Source organism: Ursus arctos, unplaced genomic scaffold (genome assembly GCF_023065955.2).
Source record: "Ursus arctos isolate Adak ecotype North America unplaced genomic scaffold, UrsArc2.0 scaffold_2, whole genome shotgun sequence".
NCBI classification, from domain to species: Eukaryota; Metazoa; Chordata; class Mammalia; order Carnivora; family Ursidae; genus Ursus; species Ursus arctos.
In genome coordinates, this window is record NW_026622874.1 from 20,604,486 (window position 1) to 20,626,948 (window position 22,463).

At 34.3% G+C, this 22,463-nt stretch overlaps 1 protein-coding gene across 4 annotated transcripts in view; it reads left to right on the forward strand.

The window, feature by feature from the left end:
- Positions 1–22,463, forward strand: part of TPR (translocated promoter region, nuclear basket protein) — a 66,935-nt gene that overhangs the window by 427 nt on the left and 44,045 nt on the right. For all 4 annotated transcript variants that reach the window (XM_026509236.4, XM_026509235.4, XM_057315590.1 and 1 more), the window contains exons 2-22: positions 92–400; positions 1,819–1,923; positions 4,460–4,533; positions 6,055–6,151; positions 7,303–7,406; positions 7,759–7,923; positions 8,581–8,673; positions 9,082–9,162; positions 9,242–9,329; positions 10,102–10,242; positions 10,645–10,736; positions 10,997–11,194; positions 13,540–13,647; positions 14,595–14,821; positions 15,472–15,635; positions 16,283–16,416; positions 16,504–16,652; positions 17,847–18,009; positions 19,273–19,407; positions 20,336–20,476; positions 21,403–21,568. In XM_026509236.4, coding sequence (XP_026365021.2) covers positions 92–400; positions 1,819–1,923; positions 4,460–4,533; positions 6,055–6,151; positions 7,303–7,406; positions 7,759–7,923; positions 8,581–8,673; positions 9,082–9,162; positions 9,242–9,329; positions 10,102–10,242; positions 10,645–10,736; positions 10,997–11,194; positions 13,540–13,647; positions 14,595–14,821; positions 15,472–15,635; positions 16,283–16,416; positions 16,504–16,652; positions 17,847–18,009; positions 19,273–19,407; positions 20,336–20,476; positions 21,403–21,568 — 2,934 coding nt within the window. The remainder of the gene's footprint in view (positions 1–91; positions 401–1,818; positions 1,924–4,459; positions 4,534–6,054; positions 6,152–7,302; positions 7,407–7,758; positions 7,924–8,580; positions 8,674–9,081; positions 9,163–9,241; positions 9,330–10,101; positions 10,243–10,644; positions 10,737–10,996; positions 11,195–13,539; positions 13,648–14,594; positions 14,822–15,471; positions 15,636–16,282; positions 16,417–16,503; positions 16,653–17,846; positions 18,010–19,272; positions 19,408–20,335; positions 20,477–21,402; positions 21,569–22,463) is intronic.

Genomic DNA, 22,463 nt, shown 5'->3' on the forward strand with positions numbered 1-22,463 from the left:
GTGCCTAGCTTCCGGCGGCTGCGCGCGCACTTCGGGCGCGGGCGCTGTGGCGCGTCTGGTGCCGGCGCTAAGGCAGGACTCGATTTCCCAGGGTCCCGCCGCGGGAGTCTCCGGCGGGCAGGCGCACGCGAGCCACGGAGCGAGGTGGCCGAGGCGGCCGCCCAGGCTTCTGGGTCCTCTTGGTCTTCGCCTTTCTTCTCGGTGTCGGCTCCGCCGGCTGCTGGCCCTGCGGCCCCCGGCCAGATCGACATGGCGGCGGTGTTGCAGCAAGTCCTGGAGCGCACGGAGCTGAACAAGCTGCCTAAGTCCGTCCAGAACAAACTTGAAAAGTTCCTTGCTGACCAGCAATCCGAGATCGATGGCCTGAAGGGGCGGCATGAGAAATTTAAGGTGGAGAGTGGTAAGTGGCGACGCTCTTCCCGCCCTTGATTCTGGGCCCGACTCCGTAGCTATGGCTGGTCTTCTCCCCTTGCAAGCTCGCTTTCTGCCTGCGACTACGCTGGTGACATCGGTTTCCCGGCTTCTTAGACCCCCTAGGCCTGCTCTTACCTGCTCTCACAGTTTGAAGTGAAGGAGCCCTTTTGTTTGTTTTAAACCGAATTTACACTTAGTTCCGTTTTCTTTGTAATTAGTGTGGTCTCATGTAGGGACACTTAATGTTCGGCACACAGAAATTGTGAAGATCTGCGTCTGTTTACTCCGGACTAGCGAGAGTCTGCGACCTCTCTCTCTAAGCTTAGAGTACCCTATCTTTATGTTGCGTTGCTAGTAATTTCCGCTCACTTTTCCTGGTCACCTGCATTCAGAGGTCTTTGTCTAATTGACTACTTCATGCACTGAGTTCTGTTTCTTAGTCCTTCGGGCTGTTCAGGTTAACGAACTAGATGTTCATATAAATGAGTAGGTGCCTAAGTGCTGGAAACCCAGCGAACGTAAATAAGTTTGACATATCGGATTTCTCTGTAAAAGTCGGAGTTTAAAGATCTGTTTATAGGTACTTACAGTAGACCCTCAGATAAGAAAGTTACCGACAGTTGTGACTTGAATATCCTTGAGGAAAGATTAAGACCATAGTAATTACCGTTAGTGAAATAAAAACTGTTATTTGTCCCGGTTTACCTGGGGGTGTGGGGAGTATGGTGCTGTTTTGGTAAATTGATTGAAAATTCTGAATACATTATCACTGCAAAAAAATGTAATTATCAAGCAGAATTGGTGTCGAAAAGTAATTCTGTGAATCCCAACACTGAAGATACACCGCGTTCTGTTCATTAATTTGCACATAAATATCAGTTAGTCTTCTGTGTGCTTGATACTGTGCTGAACAGTACACCCTCAGTCCTTCCCTTGTAAAATTAACTCATTTTTACATAAGGTTAACTATTTTATATGTTTAGGTATTTGAATCTTTTAACACAACCTTTTAAAACAAAGCAGTTTTTAATCTAATTTTTTCCTCCGCTTAATAAGGTTTTTTTGTACTGGTGTCTGCTTTATGCTAAAATGTCTACTAATGTGTGGGGAAAATACTAAGGTAAGTAAGACATGTTGCCTACCTTGAAGATTTTCAGTTTTGTGGAATAGAGAAGTTGGAAAACCCCCGTAGGTCTTATTTTCTTTTGTCATGTACGTGTAAGTCAGTTGGAAATGTTAAAGTGCTTTCAGTGCTCTAATTATCTTTACTCAAATTCTCTTATTTGGAGTGCAATTCAAATACCATGCCTTAAATATTAAAATCAACATTGTTAAAAATAAGTAGCAGTATTGACAGTGTGTGTACATGTGTGTTTGATTTTATTTTTTTCTCTGCTTCTGAAGAACAACAGTATTTTGAGATAGAGAAGAGGCTGTCCCACAGTCAGGAGAGACTTGTGAATGAAACCCGAGAGTGCCAAAGTTTGAGGCTTGACCTAGAGAAGCTCAGTAAGTATTTTTACATCCTTATTTTATTCTTATAGTATGGAGATCTTTAGGCGCTCTTTTGTATGCTTTAGAAACATTGACTTACTGTTTATGAAAATACAGATTGTCATTGTTTTCATTTATGGTGGTATTTGGTGTTTTCTCTTGATGGTAAAGACTTTATTAAGAATATAAGGCTTAATTAATGGTCAGGAGACCTGGGTTCTAATTCTGACTGCTATTAGAAGCTCTTTTGCCGTATGTAAATCATAACATATAAAATGGTTAGAACCACCTGTCCATCTGCTTACCTATCTAACTGTACAGATCAAATGAGAGATGTTTGAAAGCATTTTAAAAAGTCGTAAAGCATTATGCAACTGAAAATGTAATTAAGGAGAAAATTATTTTTAATTTGTTGAAGATTAAAGCCGACCAGTTTATTATATTTTAACTGTTGTATTTTTTATAAATATTTATGAATCTCAGGATATTTCCTCTTTAAGACCTGTTTCTTAGGAAAGATGGGTAATTTCCTTTTTTTTAAGATTTATTTTTAGAGAGAGAGTACAAGGGGTGGGGGAGAGAATCTTAAGCAGACTGCACTGAGTGTGCCCCCCCCCCATGTGGGGCTCGATCTCACGACCCTGAGATTTTGACCCAAGCTGAAACCAAGAGTCAGATGCTTAACAGACTGTTCTACTCAGGTGCCTTGCGTAATTTCCTTTTTAATAAGTTTTCTTCTATCATTAAGTTCTAGAAGGTACACAAGATCTTAGTTAAAGGTCCTGGCATTTCTTGGGAAAAATGATGTGCATTGTGTGCTTTGCTTATGACAGGAGAAAGCAAATGTCAGAAAAGGTCTTTATAGAGTGGGGGCATAATATTTGTTATTAGATATAGCTGGATTTTTAATTTGATTGGAAACACAGGAAGCTAATAAGAGAGTGGTTAACACTTCAGCCTTTTTTCTTAACCAGGTCTGTGCCCATCAACTATTTAGGTCATAATTTTTTTCCAGCTAATTTTGAAGCACTTAGTTTTAAAAATATATGGCATTTATGTACAATGGTTTATATACACATGTAATAATTAATTTATTAAGTGACATAATTTATTAAGTGACATAATTAATTTATTAAGTGACTAGGTCTCGTTCATCATCTGTATATAGTGCTGCCTTGGCGTAATAACTGGGTCTGTAGCACTGAGGTGCTATAGAATTTCAGGAAAATTACTGTGATTATAGCTGCTTTTACGCGATCTGGAAGGCAGAGGAGGAGAAGATGAGGAAAAACCTAGACACATCTAGAATGCCTTTCTGGGATATACAGTTATGTCTGTGTTTTTTCACTTTATCATTCCAGATCTATAAGTTTGGAAACCAGTAAATAATATTAACGCAAAATAGAAAATTCAGACTAATTTAGCAGGGTTTTTTCCTATAATAAGCCTATTGTTTAAATAGAACTTAAGATTGGAAGTAGCAGTAATGTATTCATTTAATTGCTAGCACATAATATAGATGCGTTTTAGTGGAAGAAAGTTTCAGAAAGTATATTCTTCCTAGTTATCTGCATGCCTTTAGGGAACAAACTGTACAAGGGGAGATAGACCATTATAAGTGGAGATTGATAATTCAGTTTCAAGCATAATTTTTTTTCCCTCCATGTTGAAGGCTCTTTTTAGAGTGATAAGCTGAAACAGAATTATCCATTGTTGTTATTTACTCTGTATACATTTTATATCGTTTAAATGTTATTTATTCTCTTGATCTTGTTTTTATTACTCAATTTTCTGATTTGTAAATATATTTCATTGTTACGATTGACTTAGAAGAATCATTGAAAAATGATTAAAGTGATAATTGTATGTGCTTTTTCCTATAAATGTTGGTTAGAATGATTACAAATAAGATTTTGGAGACAGGATAGCATATTTAAAAATTTGGTCTTGGGCACCTAGGTGGCTCAGTCGGTTAAGTGTCTGCCTGCATCTCAGGTCATGATCCCAGGGTCCTGGGATTGAGCCCTGCATCAGCCTCCCTGCTCAGCAAGGAGCCTGCTTTTCCCTCTCTCTCTGCTGCTCCCCCTGCTTCTGTGCGCATGCTCTCTCTCATAAGTAAAATCTTTAACAAAAAAAAATAAGAAAAAAGTTTGGTTTAGAAGTAGAGTAAATTTGGATATTCATGAATTTGGAATACTATGTTCTGTAACTCAGCCTTTCTGAGACTCAGTTTCTTCATTTTATTTATTTATTTTTATTTTTTTAAAGATTTATTTATTGGACAGAGAGAGACCCAGCGAGAGAGGGAACACCAGCAGGGGGAGTGGGAGAGGAGAAGCAGGCTCTCCGCTGAGCAGGGAGCCTGATGCGGGGCTGGATCCCAGGACCCTGGGATCATGACCTGAGCCGAAGGCGGTCGCTTAATGACTGAGCCACCCAGATACCCCAGTTTCTTCATTTTAAAACGTGTATATGGGTGGCAGTTGAATGAAAACTGCCATTGCAGTTTTTAAGTTTATGTGTGTATGTTCATAAAATTCCTTTTATCCAGACAATCAACTGAAGGCACTAACTGAGAAAAATAAAGAACTTGAAGTTGCTCAGGATCGCAGTGTTGCCATTCAGGTAAAAGTTATTCATGTGAATAAAGCTAACTATAAACATGATACTTGAGGAAGTATTCTATTTTGTGTTACTGAATGAGAACATGAAACATGTCCTATTAGGAGAAACTACTAAGAGAAATGCATATATATAATTTCCTTAATTTGGACCTTTATATGTTTTATTGATTGGGTATTTCTTTTACTCATCAGAATATATTGGTACTTACTATAAAAAGAAACTTGCTCTTAACGCTATAGCTCTTAAGGTTGTGATTTTTTTTTAATTCACATTGTAAGTAAAGTGCCATAGAACTATAAGTAGGAGAGATATTCATAGATTCACTTATTTGTCCCCCACTCAACCCACTTACCTATCATCCTTCCTTTCTTTTAGAAATTCTCTATTTAGTACTTACTGTTGACTTACTGTTGCTCAGGCATTATTTCAACTATTATGATACAGTTGGGGATATGGATGAATCCATATCAGAAATCGTTTCCTTAGAGTAGTGATAAGAGTAACAGATTGAATGTGGTCACAAGGATTGTTTACCCATTGTTTTAATAAAGCGGCCATACTCAGTGATTCTCTAACTGGATAGAACTTCAGGCTCTCCTCATTGCTTTTTTAAAACTCGTGTTTGGAAAAACAAAACAAAAAAAACTTGTGTTTGATTTGAGATTAAAAGGTACTTGGTGTATAAAAGGTACTTGTAATGGGAAAGTGGTAGACTTAATCCAATAGAAATTTAAAATTCTCTGCATAAAAAGAACTAAAACACAAATAAGCCACTAATAAGTATCTTTTTCAATTAAAAGATGACTATTTGGATCCTTACTATGACAACTTTCATATTTTAAGAAAAATCATTCAAGGGGGAAATGGGCAAAGGAATTAAAAAAAAAAGAGGAAGCTGCACAAATGGTCAGTGGCAATATGAAATGTTGCTCTACTTCACTTGTGATCATAAAAATGCAGATAAAACAATAAAAGTAATTATTTTTCATCTCCCCATGTTAACATTGATTTCTTTCTCTTTTTTAAGAATGGAGTGGTGGCTTGAGATTGACACTTAGGAATCAAAGCGTATTGATTGCCATTGTCTTGCTGCAAAGTAGTTTGAGAAAAAATATTAAAGGTTTTAAATAATTTCATTTCTAGGGCTCTTTCTTGAAAAATAATTTGAACCTACCTGTAAATGCAGTGATATCCATCAAAATTGTACTTTATGGCAGCAAAAATTAGAAGTAAATTAATGCCTTTTCTACAAAAGCATGTTTAAGTAACAAGGACACTTCCAAGTGCTAAATAGTGATGTGGGAAATTTTTCATAAGCCTATGAAAAATAATTTTTAAAAATGTAAAATATAGTGTTGAGATTACAGGTAATGTTTAAATTTCTTGATGTATTAAGTTATATGAGAAAGAAAACCAACCATTCTTAAACTATAGCTAGTGTTAAATAAAGTGGCATATCTGTGTTGGGACTTGAACACAGTTTTTAATTTAAACACATTCTGTTTTTCCTTTATGTGATAGAGTCAGTTTACAAGGACGAAAGAAGAATTAGAAGCTGAGAAAAGAGACTTAGTTAGAACCAATGAGAGACTATCTCAAGAACTTGAATATTTAACAGGTATGAAGAAATACTTTAGCTTCTAACTCCAGTCTGTCCTCTCTCTTCTAATAGTGCTCGGAATTAATCCCCAGCCCATTTCTGTTGCCGGTGTTTGTTTATCATAGCTCAGAATATAGTCAATGTAATATCCTACTGTTTCTCCCATTTATCTTTAGATCATTATCAAGATTTTAAAGAAGTGTCTAGACAAATATACACAAATGAAAAGCATCTAAGAAGTTGTAATTTGGACCAAGGTTTACATGCTAAGATACTTACTACAGTGTGATTTATAATATCAAATTGGAACCAGTTTAAGTGTTCAGTTGTAGAGGCTGAACTCTTTCTTCTAGTATAGACACACTTGCTGGTATAACCTGTCCAAAAACATTCAATATGTAGAAGAACCTGAAAGGAAATCTTATATTTAAAAATATGGACTGAAGGAGTTAGGTGGGAATACAAGCTAAGTAATACATATAAGTAAGGTAGATACATAGTATAGTATATAGTATATGATACAGTTGATATATTAAGATAAACATGACTCTTAAGCAGTGTAATCGTATTCCCTTTGGTTCCTTTTATAAAATTATTACGATTTTTATTTTTATTAATAGAATTTTCAACTATTTATGTTTCTATACGATAATACTCAATTAGGTAACTACACTTTTCCAGTCTCAGTTAAGTTACTGCAGAGTATTTTTTGGTGATATTGATCAGCTACTGGGTAGATAAAATTAAAAGAATATTTTTTAATAAAAACTTCAGTGTAAGGAATATAGAGAAATTAAGCATGTATTATTCTGGCTGTTTTGAGTAGATTTGTATATGTATTACTGCTTTTTGACTTAACAAATGACTATGAAATTTTAATCTATGGGTATATATCAGGGAAATTAATGTTATTTTGTATATTTAGCTTATGATACTGCATTTAAAAATTTAAAAACCAGTATAATTTACATGTTGGGTTGGGTGCACAAATTTGGCTTATCATTTGTTAAAATTAAATTTGTAACTGAGTATGACAAAAAGAAATTAAGGAGTTGAGAACTACTTAGCTTGTATTAAATGCTTGTGTTTCTAGAGATGCGTCTTCGATGTTTCATTCCTCTTGAGCATTAATTAGTCATTATTTTCAAATTCTCTTCTGACCTTTCTAGAGGATTTTAAACGTCAAAATGAAAAACTTAAAGAAAGCAATGCCACAAAGGGTGATCTGCAGTTAAAACTGGATGAACTTCAAGCTTCTGATGTTTCTGTTAAAGCAAGTAACAAATAATTCTTAATGCACAAAATACAATGTTTGCTTAAAACTCACCTAAATTAAATTTTAAGTATAAGCAGGTGATCTATAAAGTGATTAAAAGCTGTGTGTTTGTTTTTGTTTAATGTCAGGGAAAGAATTAAACGTTAAGACAATTTTAATAGAAAAATTTGTTTATATGATACTTAAGTTTCTTATAGTTCTTATCTGACCATCTGTTTTCTGTTAAGAATGCATGCAAATACTTCTGTTGTTAAGATTCTGCTTGTGTTCTTTAGCCACAGGCAAAATCTTTTAACTAGCCGTGTATATTGTCTTTAACTGTAAATGTTATTTTCTTGGATATCTTTAGTATCGAGAAAAACGCTTGGAGCAAGAAAAGGAGTTGTTACATAATCAGAATACATGGCTGAATACAGAGTTAAAAACTAAAACCGATGAACTTCTGGCTCTTGGCAGAGAAAAAGGAAATGAGATTCTAGAGCTTAAATGTAATCTTGAAAACAAAAAAGAGGAGGTAAGTTAGTAAATTTTGGTTGAAACTTACATCTGTGCGCCAGCTTATTACACATGTATTCCATGGTGAGGGTTGCCTGGGTGGCTCAGTCAGTTAAGCATCTGAGTTCTGCTCAGGTCATGATCTTGGGGTATTGGGATCCAGCCTCAGGTCAGGCTCTGCGCTGTTGGAGGGGAGTCAGCTTGTCCCTCTCTCTCTCTCCCTCTGCCCCTCCCCCAGCTAGTGCTCTCTGCTCTCTCTCAAATAAGTAAATAAAAATCTTTAAAAAAAATGAACGTTTTCCATGGTATACTGAAGTAAATGTATTATAATATTAGAAACGTGGAAGGCATAATTCATAAACATTTGGCCTAGGAAATGAACGAATTGCATTTAAATAAATACCTTAAGATATTCTTTGATGAATTTTGATACTGTCTGCTGTCTTTTGATGTATCTTTAAGATACATTTAGAAATGGTGGTAAATTTTGTGAGCTAAATCCAAATGTGTTGTTCCATGAGCTTTTATTTATCATTTTCTTAAATATACACATTTTATGTGAAACCTTTTTTTGGATATAGGACATTATTTTGCTTTCACTTGGCAGCTAAACTTTATATCAAATTCATTTTAGTTAATATAACATCCTCTCTCCACCCAACTCTTCTATTTCTAGGTTTCTAGAATGGAAGAACAGATGAATGGCTTGAAAACATCAAATGAGAATCTTCAAAAACATGTAGAAGAGCTGTTGACCAAACTGAAAGAGGTAGAGATGACCACTTTAAAATTTCTCCTTTACAAAAATATTAAAGCACTTACGAGGCTATTATTTTTTTAAATGATTTCGTGTTTTGAACTATTTCTGGCACCATAAAATGGCCAGGACACCGTCATGTGTTGTAGCTAAGCTGAAATAGCTAGATTCAGAAATGGCAATCATGTGCTATATCCAAAGGACTGTCTGAAAATGTGTATGGTTAATTTTAATATCGTTGAAGTATTGCACTTCAAGATAAAAATATCAGCAATATTTTATCTTTAAGGTAATTCATCTTTATCCTGAAAACTGATGTTAATTTTTATCTCTTTACAAATTGGATTTTTTATCTTAACATTCAATAAGCATTCTAAATTCCGCTCAAATGAGAGTGTTGTAATTGAGTCTTTTTTGTAGGCCAAGGAACAGCAGGCCAGTATGGAAGAGAAATTCCACAATGAATTAAATGCTCATATAAAGCTCTCTAATCTATACAAGGTAAATGCCCAACCACACATTTTAGTGTCCTAATGTTGCATTTTTGGATATCCAATAACTTTTTAAGATTAAATTTTAGAGTGCTGCCGATGACTCAGAAGCAAAGAGCAATGAACTGACCCGAGCAGTGGATGAACTACACAAACTTTTGAAAGAAGCTGGAGAAGGTAAGTTTTTTTAATTATGGGAAGATTATTTTGTTTTTAATTGAGGGGTATTTTTTTCTTTACCTTTGTGTAGATTGTTGGATTTAGAAGTTAGATTAATCTTATTAGAGACAAAATTTGATATAGAGGGAAGTTCTTGGAGTAAGAAACTTTGAATTATATTTTCAACAGATAGGATATTGGAAATTTGGATAGCTACTGTTTTTCTCATTTTATAACCTTATATATGGTCTGGTTTCTAAAAGGAAATTTTTCTTCCATTTATGAAACATTTACTTTGATAAATACATATGGGTTTATAGTTTGGGTATTCTCTTAATCCATGAAGAAGCCTCATTTTTGCGTTAAAAACTGTATATTTTAAAGTCTTTGATTTTCATGTATTCTTGCTTTTTAAATGTAAATTTTTGGTTTGGGGGTTTGTTTTTGTTTTTGTTTTTTGCTGGTGTAATATAAGTTGTTTATATGATCTTTTCTAGTCATTGTGTTCTAGACTAAAGAGCAGAATAAAACCAAAGAGATATTTAGAGCCACTTTTTTACTTTGAGTTCCCTTATTTTCCCCATAGATCAGAGATATCAAATGCAGAAATAGATTTAGCAGGCCAGGACATTTCAGGAATTATAACTAGAGCAAGAGATTTCAGAGGATAACTGGCAACCATAGTGTGTCTAGAATTTAATGTTTACTGAAGGGAAAAATAATGACTGTGCTGTTACATTTCGTAAGCTCCAAGATTTTAAGTGTATGTTTGGATATTCTGTCCTTTTAGCCAATAAAGCAATACAGGATCATCTTTTAGAAGTGGAGGAATCTAAAGACCAAATGAAAAAAGAAATGCTTGAGAAAATAGGGAAATTGGAGAAGGAATTAGAGAACGCAAATGACCTGCTTTCTGCCACAAAACGTAAAGGTATGAATTAACAGATGCTTATAAATGACTTGAATAAAATACTAGGACTTCCTGCGTAGTTGTCACTACTTTCCACTAGTACTATTTCTCTATCTTGTTATGAAACTCCATCAAGTTTTTTTAGTTATAAAATTAATACTTGTCCGTATCTTTACTATATTGTCAAATACAAGTACCATTTCATCGCATGTAACTGTGTGTCAATTTCCAAAACATTTTTAACTATACTTCATGATTTTTAGAATTGGATTACATGACAGTTTGATGTCATATTTTAAAATCTGCTTAGGAATTTATATGTAATGTTTAGTAGGTGTCACATTTACTCGTCTTAGAAAAAATATTGCTGGCTTTAGTGTGAAATAGTACAGAAATACATTAGATTTCTATGTGTTGGCACAGGAGCCATATTATCTGAAGAAGAGCTTGCAGCTATGTCTCCTACTGCAGCAGCTGTAGCTAAGATAGTGAAGCCCGGCATGAAATTAACCGAGGTAAGACTGGTATTAAGTCTTATTATTTTCCTTCAGTAAAAGGAAATTTGCTGAAATTTAATGCTCAGAAAAATTATTCTTAAACGCATCTGATGCTTAATGGATCATTCTAAGAAAAGCTTTCTTGGTTCCTGGTTCTTGCAACATACAGGAAACATTTCCATTTTAGTAAGTGCTAATGCATGTTTATTATGAAGCTAGATCAATTATATGCTTCTGTATTACGCTTAGGTTTGAAACAACCCCTTTTCTCCTTTCAGCTGTATAATGCTTATGTGGAAACTCAGGATCAGTTGCTTTTGGAGAAACTAGAGAATAAAAGAATTAATAAGTATCTAGATGAAATAGTGAAAGAAGTTGAAGCCAAAGCACCAATTTTGAAACGCCAGCGTGAGGAGTATGAACGTGCACAGAAAGCTGTGGCAAGTTTATCTGTTAAGCTTGAACAAGCTATGAAGGTTGGTTCCATTCTTAAATTTTAACTGGGGAAAAGTATATATGACAAGTGATTTAGAAAGTAATTGTCTCTTAGAATTAAGATATTTAATGGGGCGCTTAGGTGGCTCAGTTGATTAAGCGTCCAGCTCTTGATTTTGTCTCAGGTCATGATCTCAGAGTCATGAGATTGACCCCCGCACCAGGCTCCAGCTGGTGCAGAGCCTGCTTAAAATTCTCTCTCTCCCTCTCCCTCTTCTTACCTTTCCCCCTGCTTATGCACGTGTGTAGGCATTCTCTCTTAATAAAATGAAATATTTGAGTCAGAAAAGGCTAATTTTGCTTTTCAGTGATAGGGTAATTCTATAGTATTAAACACCTGTAATCATGAAATATTCTTATTCAGCTAAAATTATGGGAGCCTTTTCTATTAAGGCGTTAGAGAAGTTTTCTGTAGGATTCTGTAGTGGTTGATGGTTAGCCAAATCTCCTTGGACTACTCTTCAAATTAAAATAACAATCTCTCTTTGTAATAGAACTCTTGTAAATTTGTCCTAGTCATTCTTTGTCTGACAGTTCTGATATTCTGTCTGGAGATGGTGATGTTGTTTGACCACAGGGAAGAACTCCTTTTTTATAACATTTCACAATTCGGCAAATTTTTGTATGCATTATTTTGTTACTCTTCCTTTGCAAATTTGAAGTACCAGGGAAATTCATCAATATCTTGCCTTTTAAGATTCGTTTTTACTAGATAGTAATTAAAAAAGAACATATTCACATAATTTTGCTTTTAGGGTACAACTATTAATACTACTGAGAAGAACTCAAGATGTATTAAACAAGTTTTGAGAAAATTCAGTAACTTTTTGTATCTGCTGTTTTAAACTGATAAATTTTTCCCCCTGTGAAAAAATAGTATAAATGAGTTTTATCCTTAATTCAAACTTAAAATTTTGTTGCTGTTGCTATTATGATTTAGATGTCAGTTTAAATCCAGGTATGTTGTATCAAATGGTCTTTTTCTCCAGTGTCATTTGACATCTAGCAGTCTTGCCTTGACAAGAGTATTGGCTTTTAATATCCGCCCCTCCCCCCCAACCCTGTGGTTTTAGTAAGAGGTCCCTTGGGTGTAATTAGATCTTCTTGAGTTTCTCACTACTGAGAGTGAGTGTTTTTCCTGGAGCTTATTGTCTGAAGAGGATAGAGGTACAAGGGGCTTTCAGGCTCAAATAATAGCAGATGTTCATTATGGAAAAAAGTTATTTGTTCCTTTTTCACTAATGTATGGGTATAATAATAAAAATCCTTTACGTACTTTTTTCAAAACCAGCAAAGAATTTAAATAAAGATAATTTCTGTATCTTCTTTATAGCAGAATCTTCTGTCCATGACATAGATCATGTGTTCTCCAGCCTAGATTCTTTGATGTTCATTTGTTACTTAGAGTTTTATAACCAAGTTATTTCTTCCTTAGCATCTTAGTACCATTTTGAACACAGCAGATTTGTATAATTGCTATCTCTTATGAACATTTGCCTCCTTCATTTTGTCTCATACTTGTTTCTACTGAAATTGGTGTATGCATACCTTTAGGGCAATGTACTCAGGTACTTGAAACACCATAAATATGAGCCATCTTTCACTTGGATAGTATCTAAAACGTTATAATGTAAAAAGAGCTCATTAGGAAGCAAAATTTATATAAATTTGAGATAAAACATACGATTTCAAACATATTTTGTGCTTTTTTCAGGCTCCTTAAAGCTGTGTCCCTAAATTCTTAGTGATATTGGGATGCAGAACTTACTAACAAAGCACTGCATATAATGTATCTTTTTAACAGCCTTGTAACATTGGCTGCTGCTGCTTTAGAATTAATTCCTGATGACTTTTTTATAAAATCAAGTTTTACTCATCTTACCCAACATTTTTTGCTTTGATGGTTACTTTGATGTTTATTTCCATGTAAGTAGTATAGTAATGATTGGCATTGTAACATAGTCCCTTATTTTCATCTCTATAACACATCTTTTGAGAGTATTTCTGTGACATCAGTTTGTTACACTATTAATCTGGTGTGGCTGTAAGATTGTAATTTTCAGTCCATTTGAGGAAGGTGGCGATTCTTCATTGTTTTCATATAGTGATAAACATGATGAGCAATACTTGAGATATTAAGAAATACATGTGTACATATTTGTAGAGAATTACTCTTTAATAACTACTATATCATAAATAGAGTTTTTAGATTATCAGTTGACTATGGTATTTGAGCGCTGTATATTTTTGTTATTCATATAACTGCTTCATTTGTATAGACTTTAGAAGGGCCTGCAGAATTTTCACTTTAATTTACATTTTAAAGGAGATTCAGCGATTGCAGGAGGACACTGATAAAGCTAACAAACATTCATCTGTGCTTGAAAGAGACAATCAAAGGATGGAAGTACAAATAAAAGATCTTTCACAACAGGTTAGAATTTTTTGTTTCTTTTCCTATTTTGTTCTAAACAGACAGCCCAATAATGTTTAAGTCTGTTTGCAGGTATATAAGATAGGACTACTGCATATGAAATTCTCATCAGTTAGGAATATGACTCTCGCAGAATTGTAGCCTAGTCATTGTTTTTTGTTTTTTTCCTAGCCCTTCTTTTTTTTTTTTTTTTTAAGTGTTTGATAAATTTTCAAATTGTAGGTACTGGTTGTAACAAATGAAATAATTCAAGGATAAATAAAAGTCTTCTGTCCCCTTCCCCAGTGCCAGAGTATAACCACTGTTAACAAACTGGTGTATATCCTCTCATGTCTTTTTTCATATGTATATAAACACATATGAGCATTCACGAATATATGTAAGCATCCTTTGTTTTTACTGAAGTAAAACCATGCATATAGGTTCCTGTGCCACTTTTTTTTTTCTTCAGCTGAACAAGTCAGGAAATGTAGAACTATTTTGTTCATATATTTTATCCCCATTTTTGTGTGTGGATTTACCCATATATAACATATACATAAAAACTTTATATGAGTGGAGTAAAAATCTATTTTTCATGTCTTCTTCCCATACACTACATACCTAAGCATGCAAGTGCAAGCATATGCACATTTACAGGTATATATTTCTTTGTGTTTTATTTGGTCAGTGTTTTACATAAATGGAGCCATACTTGTAGAATCATGAATTGGTAGTTTTTTAAAAAATACTAGCCTTTGTTACACACTTTTACAGGAATGAAAAATAATTTTTCCCATTAAAATTTTTTAGATGTTAATATCTAAAACAATAATCTTAATATTTTAAAAATAGTTTAATACTGATGGTGTTCATAAAGTAATATTTTCACTTGAAAATATTAATATTAAGCATTTCCAGAATCAAAGTTAATACTATTTGGTAACATATTAAAACTTTGTTTTTAGATTAGAGTGCTTTTGATGGAACTTGAAGAAGCAAGGGGTAATCATGTAATTCGTGATGAAGAAGTAAGCTCTGCTGATATAAGTAGTTCATCTGAAGTAATATCACAGCATCTAGTATCTTATAGAAATATTGAAGAACTTCAACAGCAAAATCAGCGTCTCTTAGTGGCCCTTAGGGAACTTGGGGAAACCAGAGAAAGAGAAGAACAAGAAACAACTTCATCTAAGTAAGCAATTGACTACCTTGGTTTGTTTACCAAATATTTATTGAAATTTTCATGTGTCCCTAATCATGCTGTATGCTGGAATTATAGTGACTTAGAAAAAAAATTTTGAGCAACAATACAAAAATTTTTTACTCTCTGAGACCTCAATTTGTGGATGAGATTGATAGTAAAAATGAAATAGATAAGTAGATAATTTTAGTTCAGTGTGATTTGTGCTCTAATGGATAGAAGCCTATCATTGGGAGAGTAGAGGTAGAGGACCTAGCCTGGGTTTAAGGGAACAGACCAGGCCTCGTGGAGAAGATAATGTAGGAATTATTCAAGCAGAGTAACAAATTCTTTCCAAAGAAGTGTTTGGTGCTAGAGAAAGAGCAATGGCTATAAAAGTAAGACTGGGGTTTTGACTGAATGGAATTGGTTTGATTTTTGCAAATAGACTTTTCAGATGACTTTGGTGAGTATCTGAGTCCTGTATGGTGAAGGTTTTAAAAGTGGTTCTTAAAATACCAGCAGAAGAAAGAAAGGATAAGAGAGGCAAAAGTATTATGCTTAGTATGATAGATGGTAAAATGCTTCTTAGTTTATAGTTTGAAATTATAACTGCCTCTCAATCTCAATCATGTGAAATAGACTGATATCTTTTTCTACAGAATTGCTGAGCTTCAGCTAAAACTTGAGAATGCCCTCACTGAATTAGAACAACTCCGTGAGTCACGACAACATCAAATGCAGCTTGTTGATTCCATAGTTCGTCAGCGTGACATGTACCGTATTTTGTTGTCGCAAACAACAGGAGTTGCCATTCCTTTACAAGGTAGGTTTTTATATATTATCCTAAAAAATTTTAAATAGTTTTGGGAAATGTTTTTTAAGTGTGTATTATAAAGTAGATTTTGCAACATCATAAGCAGTGTCCACTATACTGAATGGTAACTTCAAATTTAACTACCGTATATGATTGATCGTAACATCACCAATTCTAAAACATGTAGTTATTTTAGGTATGACTAAGAAAGAAGAAATGCTGACCATTGTTGAAAAATGTGTATCTCAGAGTCTGTGAATTACCGTATGTATGTATTTTTAAGTATAACTGACATACAGTATGCTGTAAGTTTCAGGTGTACCTCATAGCAATTTGACATTTCCATACAACATGAAATGACGCCCATGATAAATCTGGTTACCCTCTGTCACCATACAGAGTTATCACAATATCACTGATCGTACTCCATGCTGTACATTGCATGTCTATGACCTTTTAGTTTTGTTTTGAACATTTCATCTACAAATACTGTCTCTAACCAAAAACCAAAAATAATTTTAATAGGTTATTTAGTAGATTCTTCCTCTCATAATCTCTATAGTCTTACCATTTCATTTAAATAAGTCTAACTCACTTATTTTGGTAGTGTTATTTGTGATAAGAAATGTTACATCGTTCTTTTTACATTTCTGAAGCTTCAAGCTTAGATGATATTTCTCTTGCATCAACTCCAAAACGTTCAAGTACATCCCAGACTGCTTCCACTCCTGCTCCAGTACCTGTAATTGAGTCAGCAGAGGCCATAGAAGCCAAGGCTGCCCTTAAACAGGTAAGACCACATGATTACACCTTTATCTTGGGTTAGGGTCTTTGAGAACACTGGTTGTCATCTTTTAATAATTTCTCCAAAATTCAGTTGCAGGAAATTTTTGAGAATTACAAAAAAGAAAAGGCAGATAATGAAAAAATACAAAATGAGCAACTTGAGAAACTTCAGGATCAAATTACAGATTTACGATCACAAAACACCAAAATTTCTACACAACTGGACTTCGCTTCTAAACGGTAAATTTTGTGTTGTTCAAAAACTAATAGTCTAAATAGTTAGTCTAACCTTCAGTATTCAAATGAATCAAATTGAAGGATTAATTTGCAAGAGTGTTACTTATTTATTGACCATACTCTAGGATGAGAAGCTATGGGGGTTCATTTTTTTAATATTGGTTTATGATTCTCTTGGACATTTTTAAGGAGTCCAGATATTTAGTAAGTTGAAGTTGATGTGAGGAATGTTCCTAGTTTTCCTTCCTGAGATTGAAGGATGTACAGTTTCTGTAGGACTTAATTATTTATAAATGCATTAGAGAATGAGACGTATGTGAACAAATTTCATTCAGCCTTCCCTGGAAGAGAAGCAAGTACTAGATAGTTAATTTTGGGAAAATTCACTTTCTTGGCCATTTATAAAGGAATAACAGTTAAATCTCATTTTATAGTCATTAGTAGATCCATTGAATACTTTTTAGTTTAGCAAGTTAGAACAAAATTTATTTTTATATATAGTACATGATAAAAAGCTATGTTTTTATAAAGATACGGTAGGCAGTTTTCCTCCATACAGTCCAACAATTTGATACCCCAAGAAAAGCACTTTTTTTCTTATGCTGATAGCTGTAGCCAATCATTTTGTAAGCTTTCAAGCACATAAGAAGGTAGGAGGAATTATAGAGGCTAAAAGGATCTGCAGAACTCTCTATGCATAAATATATTAAATTGCATACTATATCATGGTGGATGTTTGGTATGTCAATATTATATTAGCATTATCTTGAATGTGTTTAAAGTTCTTACAAATGAATTAGCTAAAAAAGTTAATTCAGCAAGAAAGTAGAATTTAAAGCTTTTTTAGAATTTAAATTTATTAAATTTGGAGTTGAAGGTTTTACATTATTATACAAACTACTTTTTCAAATTTTTTTTATTTTTATTTTTTTTAGGATTTTATTTATTTATTAGAGAAAGTGAGAGACAGAGCACGAGCAGAGGGGGAGGGACAGAGGGAGAGGGAGAACTGAGCAGGGAGCCCAGGACCCTGGGATCATGACCTGAGCTGAAGGCAAACGCTTAACCAGCTGAGCCACCCAGGCGCTCCTCATGTTGTTATTCATTTGAAATTAAGCTGTTGTGAAGTTCTTTAAGGAACTAAGCTAGGATATAGCATTTCAGTTGCTTATAGAATTATTTTTCTCTCGTGTTAAGTTACGAAATGCTGCAAGATAATGTTGAAGGATATCGTCGAGAAATCACATCCCTACATGAGAGAAATCAGAAACTCACTGCAACAACTCAAAAGCAGGAACAGATCATCAATACAATGACGCAGGATTTGAGAGGAGCAAATGAAAAGCTAGCTGTTGCGGAAGTGAGACCAATTTCCCTCATCTGACTTGCATTATAAATTGCATTTGACATTTGTTTTTTAGTTATTACTTTGATTTTACTGGTTGATATAATACGGATGTTTGCAAGGTTTGTGGATTTCAAGTCCTTATTATGTAGTTTCCAAATATCCAGTTGTGCATCCAGTGATTGTTTCTGTCAAAAGTAAACTGGGGAAAGTGTGGTTTTTTTTGGATTATGATTTCCTTGCAAATCTTCCATTTCATACTAAATTTTTAAGTCACTGTTTATCCAGTTACAACAAAGACAAATGAGTATTTCATTCATTCTTGCTCATTTCTGATAAGAGACAATATAAAATTTTATTAGCATTTAATTATATTTCTGAATTTCAACATGAATACAGACGCCTGTTAGGAATTGACAATACTTTCAGTAAATACTGGATTCTTGATGATGAATTTTTTTATAATGTTTTACTTTTTTATAAAGCTATCTCACAACTTTCTGATCATTACTTGTGAGCAAGGTGCAGTTGTCCCCCATTTTACCTGTCGAGAAACACTCAAACGTTAAGCGATTTCCTGTTTAGGATAGTCGTAAAAGATGGGTTGGTTGGGACTTAAAACTGGGGATTCTGTTGGCTACATTCTTTCATTGTTATGTACTCCCACTCATTTGTGGGGAATGGAGGCATCACTTTTTCAAACTGGTGGAGTAAGTTTTATGATTGCTTGTTTATGAGTTATTATGTAAATGTAATTATGTAAATTATGTAAATACTTTGAGAATATTGATTTTCAGAGCAGCCTCCCATATCCGAGACTCGGATTGTACTCTTTATGAGGGAAAAAAAGTCGAAATAAATCAGCACTCTCAAACAGATACTTAGAAACCAAGCTTGGATTCTAAAACTTGCAAAATTTAGTAGTATATAGGTATGCCTATAGCAAAATTTTGCAGTTTGTTTTACTCTTTTTAGATTTTTTTTTTTTGCTTGTTTTAAAATCTGATTTGTTAAGAGCAGAGAAATCATAAATATTTGCGGTAATTGCAAGATTTTTTTTCTTTGATCTATTGGTATTCCCAATAACTTTTTGCTTCATAGTTCAACACATGAAACTTAAAGAGTTATAAATCCTTTTATAATGAAGAGATATCTTCATCTGTAATTAGCATTAAGAAATACATAGTAATGAAGAGTCATTTTAATTTTATAATTCTTTTACTGCATTTGACACATTATTTTCCAGCATTTTTTTCTTTTACTTGTGTTTGCCTCAAGGTAAGAGCAGAAAACTTGAAAAAGGAAAAGGAAATGCTTAAATTGTCAGAAGTCCGTCTTTCTCAGCAAAGGGAGTCTTTATTAGCTGAACAAAGAGGGCAAAACTTGCTGCTCACTAATCTGCAAACAATTCAGGTAACCAAATAAAAACACCTGTAGAAAAAAATTTTCGAAGTTAAATTTAAGTAGTTTTAATGTTGTATCCTCTTGGGTTCAAAATTAGAAAATTTTTCTGTCACTTTTGTCACACATTATGATCATAATTGAGTTTTAAAGTTTATTAGGACATGTCAGTATTCTTTTTTTTTTTTTTTTTTTTTAAGATTTTATTTAATTGAGAGAGAGAAAGCACAAACAGGGAGAGGAGCAGAGGGAGAAGCAAGTTTCCCACCGGGGAAGGAGCCCAACACAGGGCTTGATCCCAGGACTCTGGGATCATGACCTGAGCTGAAGGCAGATGCTTAACTGACTGAGCCACCCAGGTGCCCCAGGACATGTCAGTATTCTAAAAAAAAACCTTGAAACAGAAATGATTGAAACTGTGCACTCGGCAGTTTTCATCCTTAGATCTGTATTAAGAGAGTCCTGTGCAATTTAATTGTTTATAAGATTAAATCTTTGGTTTTTATTTTTTCTTTTAAAACTTTAGGAAATCTGAATGACTTATGTTTCTTTTTTCTTTATTAAATAGATATGTACTTTTAAAGATTTTATTTATTTGAGAGAGGGCCAGAGTAAGAGAACACGAGAGCAGGGTGAGGGGCAAAGGGAGAAACAGACTCCCCACTGAGCAGGGAGCCTAGTGCGGGGCTCAATCCCAGGACCCCCGGGATCATGACCTGAGCCAAAAAGCAGATGCTTAACCGACTGAGCCACCCAGGACCCCTAAATAGATATTTTAATATGAAAAATATCAAAAAGACTCTTGGTAAATATTCTAGATTTTAACTTCTTCATGTAGAAGTGAGTTGTAATCCTGTAATCCTCTGTAGCCTTTAATTTTCTTTGTATTGCTTTTTTAACTTTTTTCTTAAGCATAACCAAAAATCTTTTTTTGTCTTAGGGAATATTAGAGCGATCTGAAACAGAAACCAAACAAAGACTTAGTAGCCAGATAGAAAAACTGGAACATGAGATATCTCATCTAAAGAAGAAGCTGGAAAATGAGGTGGAACAAAGGCATACACTCACTAGAAATCTAGATGTGAGTCTGTTTAGTATTCTGAATTTCTGTAAATTGTTTATTTCCAGAAATGAGGCCAGTGTGTAGGTACACTGCCATCTCCTGTTGAAGCATGGTTTTGAAGAGACTTCTTTCAAGCTGTTTTCTTAGTTTTTCTTGCCTTTTTGTGTGCCTAGTAATTTTTGCTAGGTGCCATACATTGTGAGTTTTATCCTATTAGGTGCTAGATATTTTTATATTCCTGTAAATCCTTGGGTTTGTTCTGGGATGCAGTAATTGAAAATAGTTTGATTCTCTTGAGTGTTGCTTTTTATGATTTATTAGGCAGGCCCAAGGCAGCGCTCAGTCTATAACTAATTATTCCCCACTATTAAGGTGAGACCTTCCTGAATACTAGTCCCAGTGTCCAGTGAGTTATGAATGTTTTCAGTCTGGCTGCGGGTGACAGGCATTATTCCTGACTCTCTGTAAGCACCAGACACTCTTCACTCCAGTCTCTTTGGATGATTCTTAACCCTGTCTAGGTTAATTTCACATGTATGCTCTGATGACTATTTTGCTGACTCTTCAGGAGGCATCCTCTGCAAATGTCCAGGGTACTCTATCAGTGCAGCTCTCTGTGCCAGTCTGTCTTAGGAATTTGAGCTAATTTATTCTTCTTGTATTCAGTTACATGTTCTCAATTCAAGGAGTCTGCTGGCCTCTGCCTTATTTCCCTGTGTCAAAGCCCAGACCTTCATAAGTCAGGAAGCTAGGGAAATTGTAGGGCTTGCTGCTTTTGTTTCCTGTCTCAGGTATCACAATAATTTTTTTCAGTTATTTCAGTTCTGGTGTCTGTTACTTTATCTGGGCCAGAGTTTAAAGGATTATAAAAAGATAATGTGAACTTCTAGTTACTTAAGAACCTAAAGATAGTGTTTGCAGGATTAATGTATTTTTCTTTTTAGGTTCAAGTTTTAGATACAAAGAGACAGCTGGATACTGAGACAAATCTTCATCTTAACACAAAAGAACTATTAAAAAATGCTCAAAAGGAAATTGCTACATTGAAACAGCACCTCAGTAATATGGAAGTCCAGCTTGCCTCTCAGTCCTCACAGAGAACTGGTAAAGGTAAATCAATAATTAAGTAGACTAATAGTAAAGTACTTTTTTCCTTTTTTTTTTTTTTTAAGATTTTATTTATTTGAGAAGAGAGCAAGCTAGAGAGAGAGAGCGAGCACGTGTGCAAACACGAGTAGGGGGTGGGGGGGGGGGCAGAGGGAGAAGTGGACTCCCTGTTGATCAGGGAGCAGGACCCTGGGATCATGATCTGAGCTGAAGGCAGATGCTTAACCAACTGAGCCACCCAAGTGCCCCAGTAAAGTATTTTTTAGGCTGATAACATATCTTGTAAATAAATAGCCTATTTTTTGTGGGTAATAGCAAAAGAGAAAAAAACCCTTTTATTCTTCATATAGTAAAGCTTAGTTTTAGGCTTAAATTAATACATTTGCAGACTCAGAAGATTCAGAATAGTTCCGTATGGTACCTGTATGCTCTAGTCTTCTAGTTGTTGAAACCATTTATTGATATTTTTTTAAATGTTTCCTTTGAGGAGGGTTGATACTTGAATTTTTAACTCTCCCCTGTTACAACTGTAATAAGGCTAACTTACAGAAATAATTGATTTGTTTGGTCTCTTTTACAGTAGTATTCATAATCATTGTTCATTGATAGCCTTAGGTAAAAGATTTGTTTCATTAGATTTTGCTTTTCTTTATGAATGCAACATTTCAGATGCAAAGCCTTTGGTCCAAATAATCTTAAAAAAAATGATATAGTATGTATGTGTGTGTGTATATATATATATAAGATATAAAAATGTAGTGGATATATAGTTTTTTAATAGTTAGTAGTGCTTTCTTATAGATACATGATAAGAAAACAGCTTTTTCAATCTGCAGTTTCTTCCTTTCCCATGGATTGTAGAATGAAAATTGGACTGAATGATTTAAGATTTAGTGTT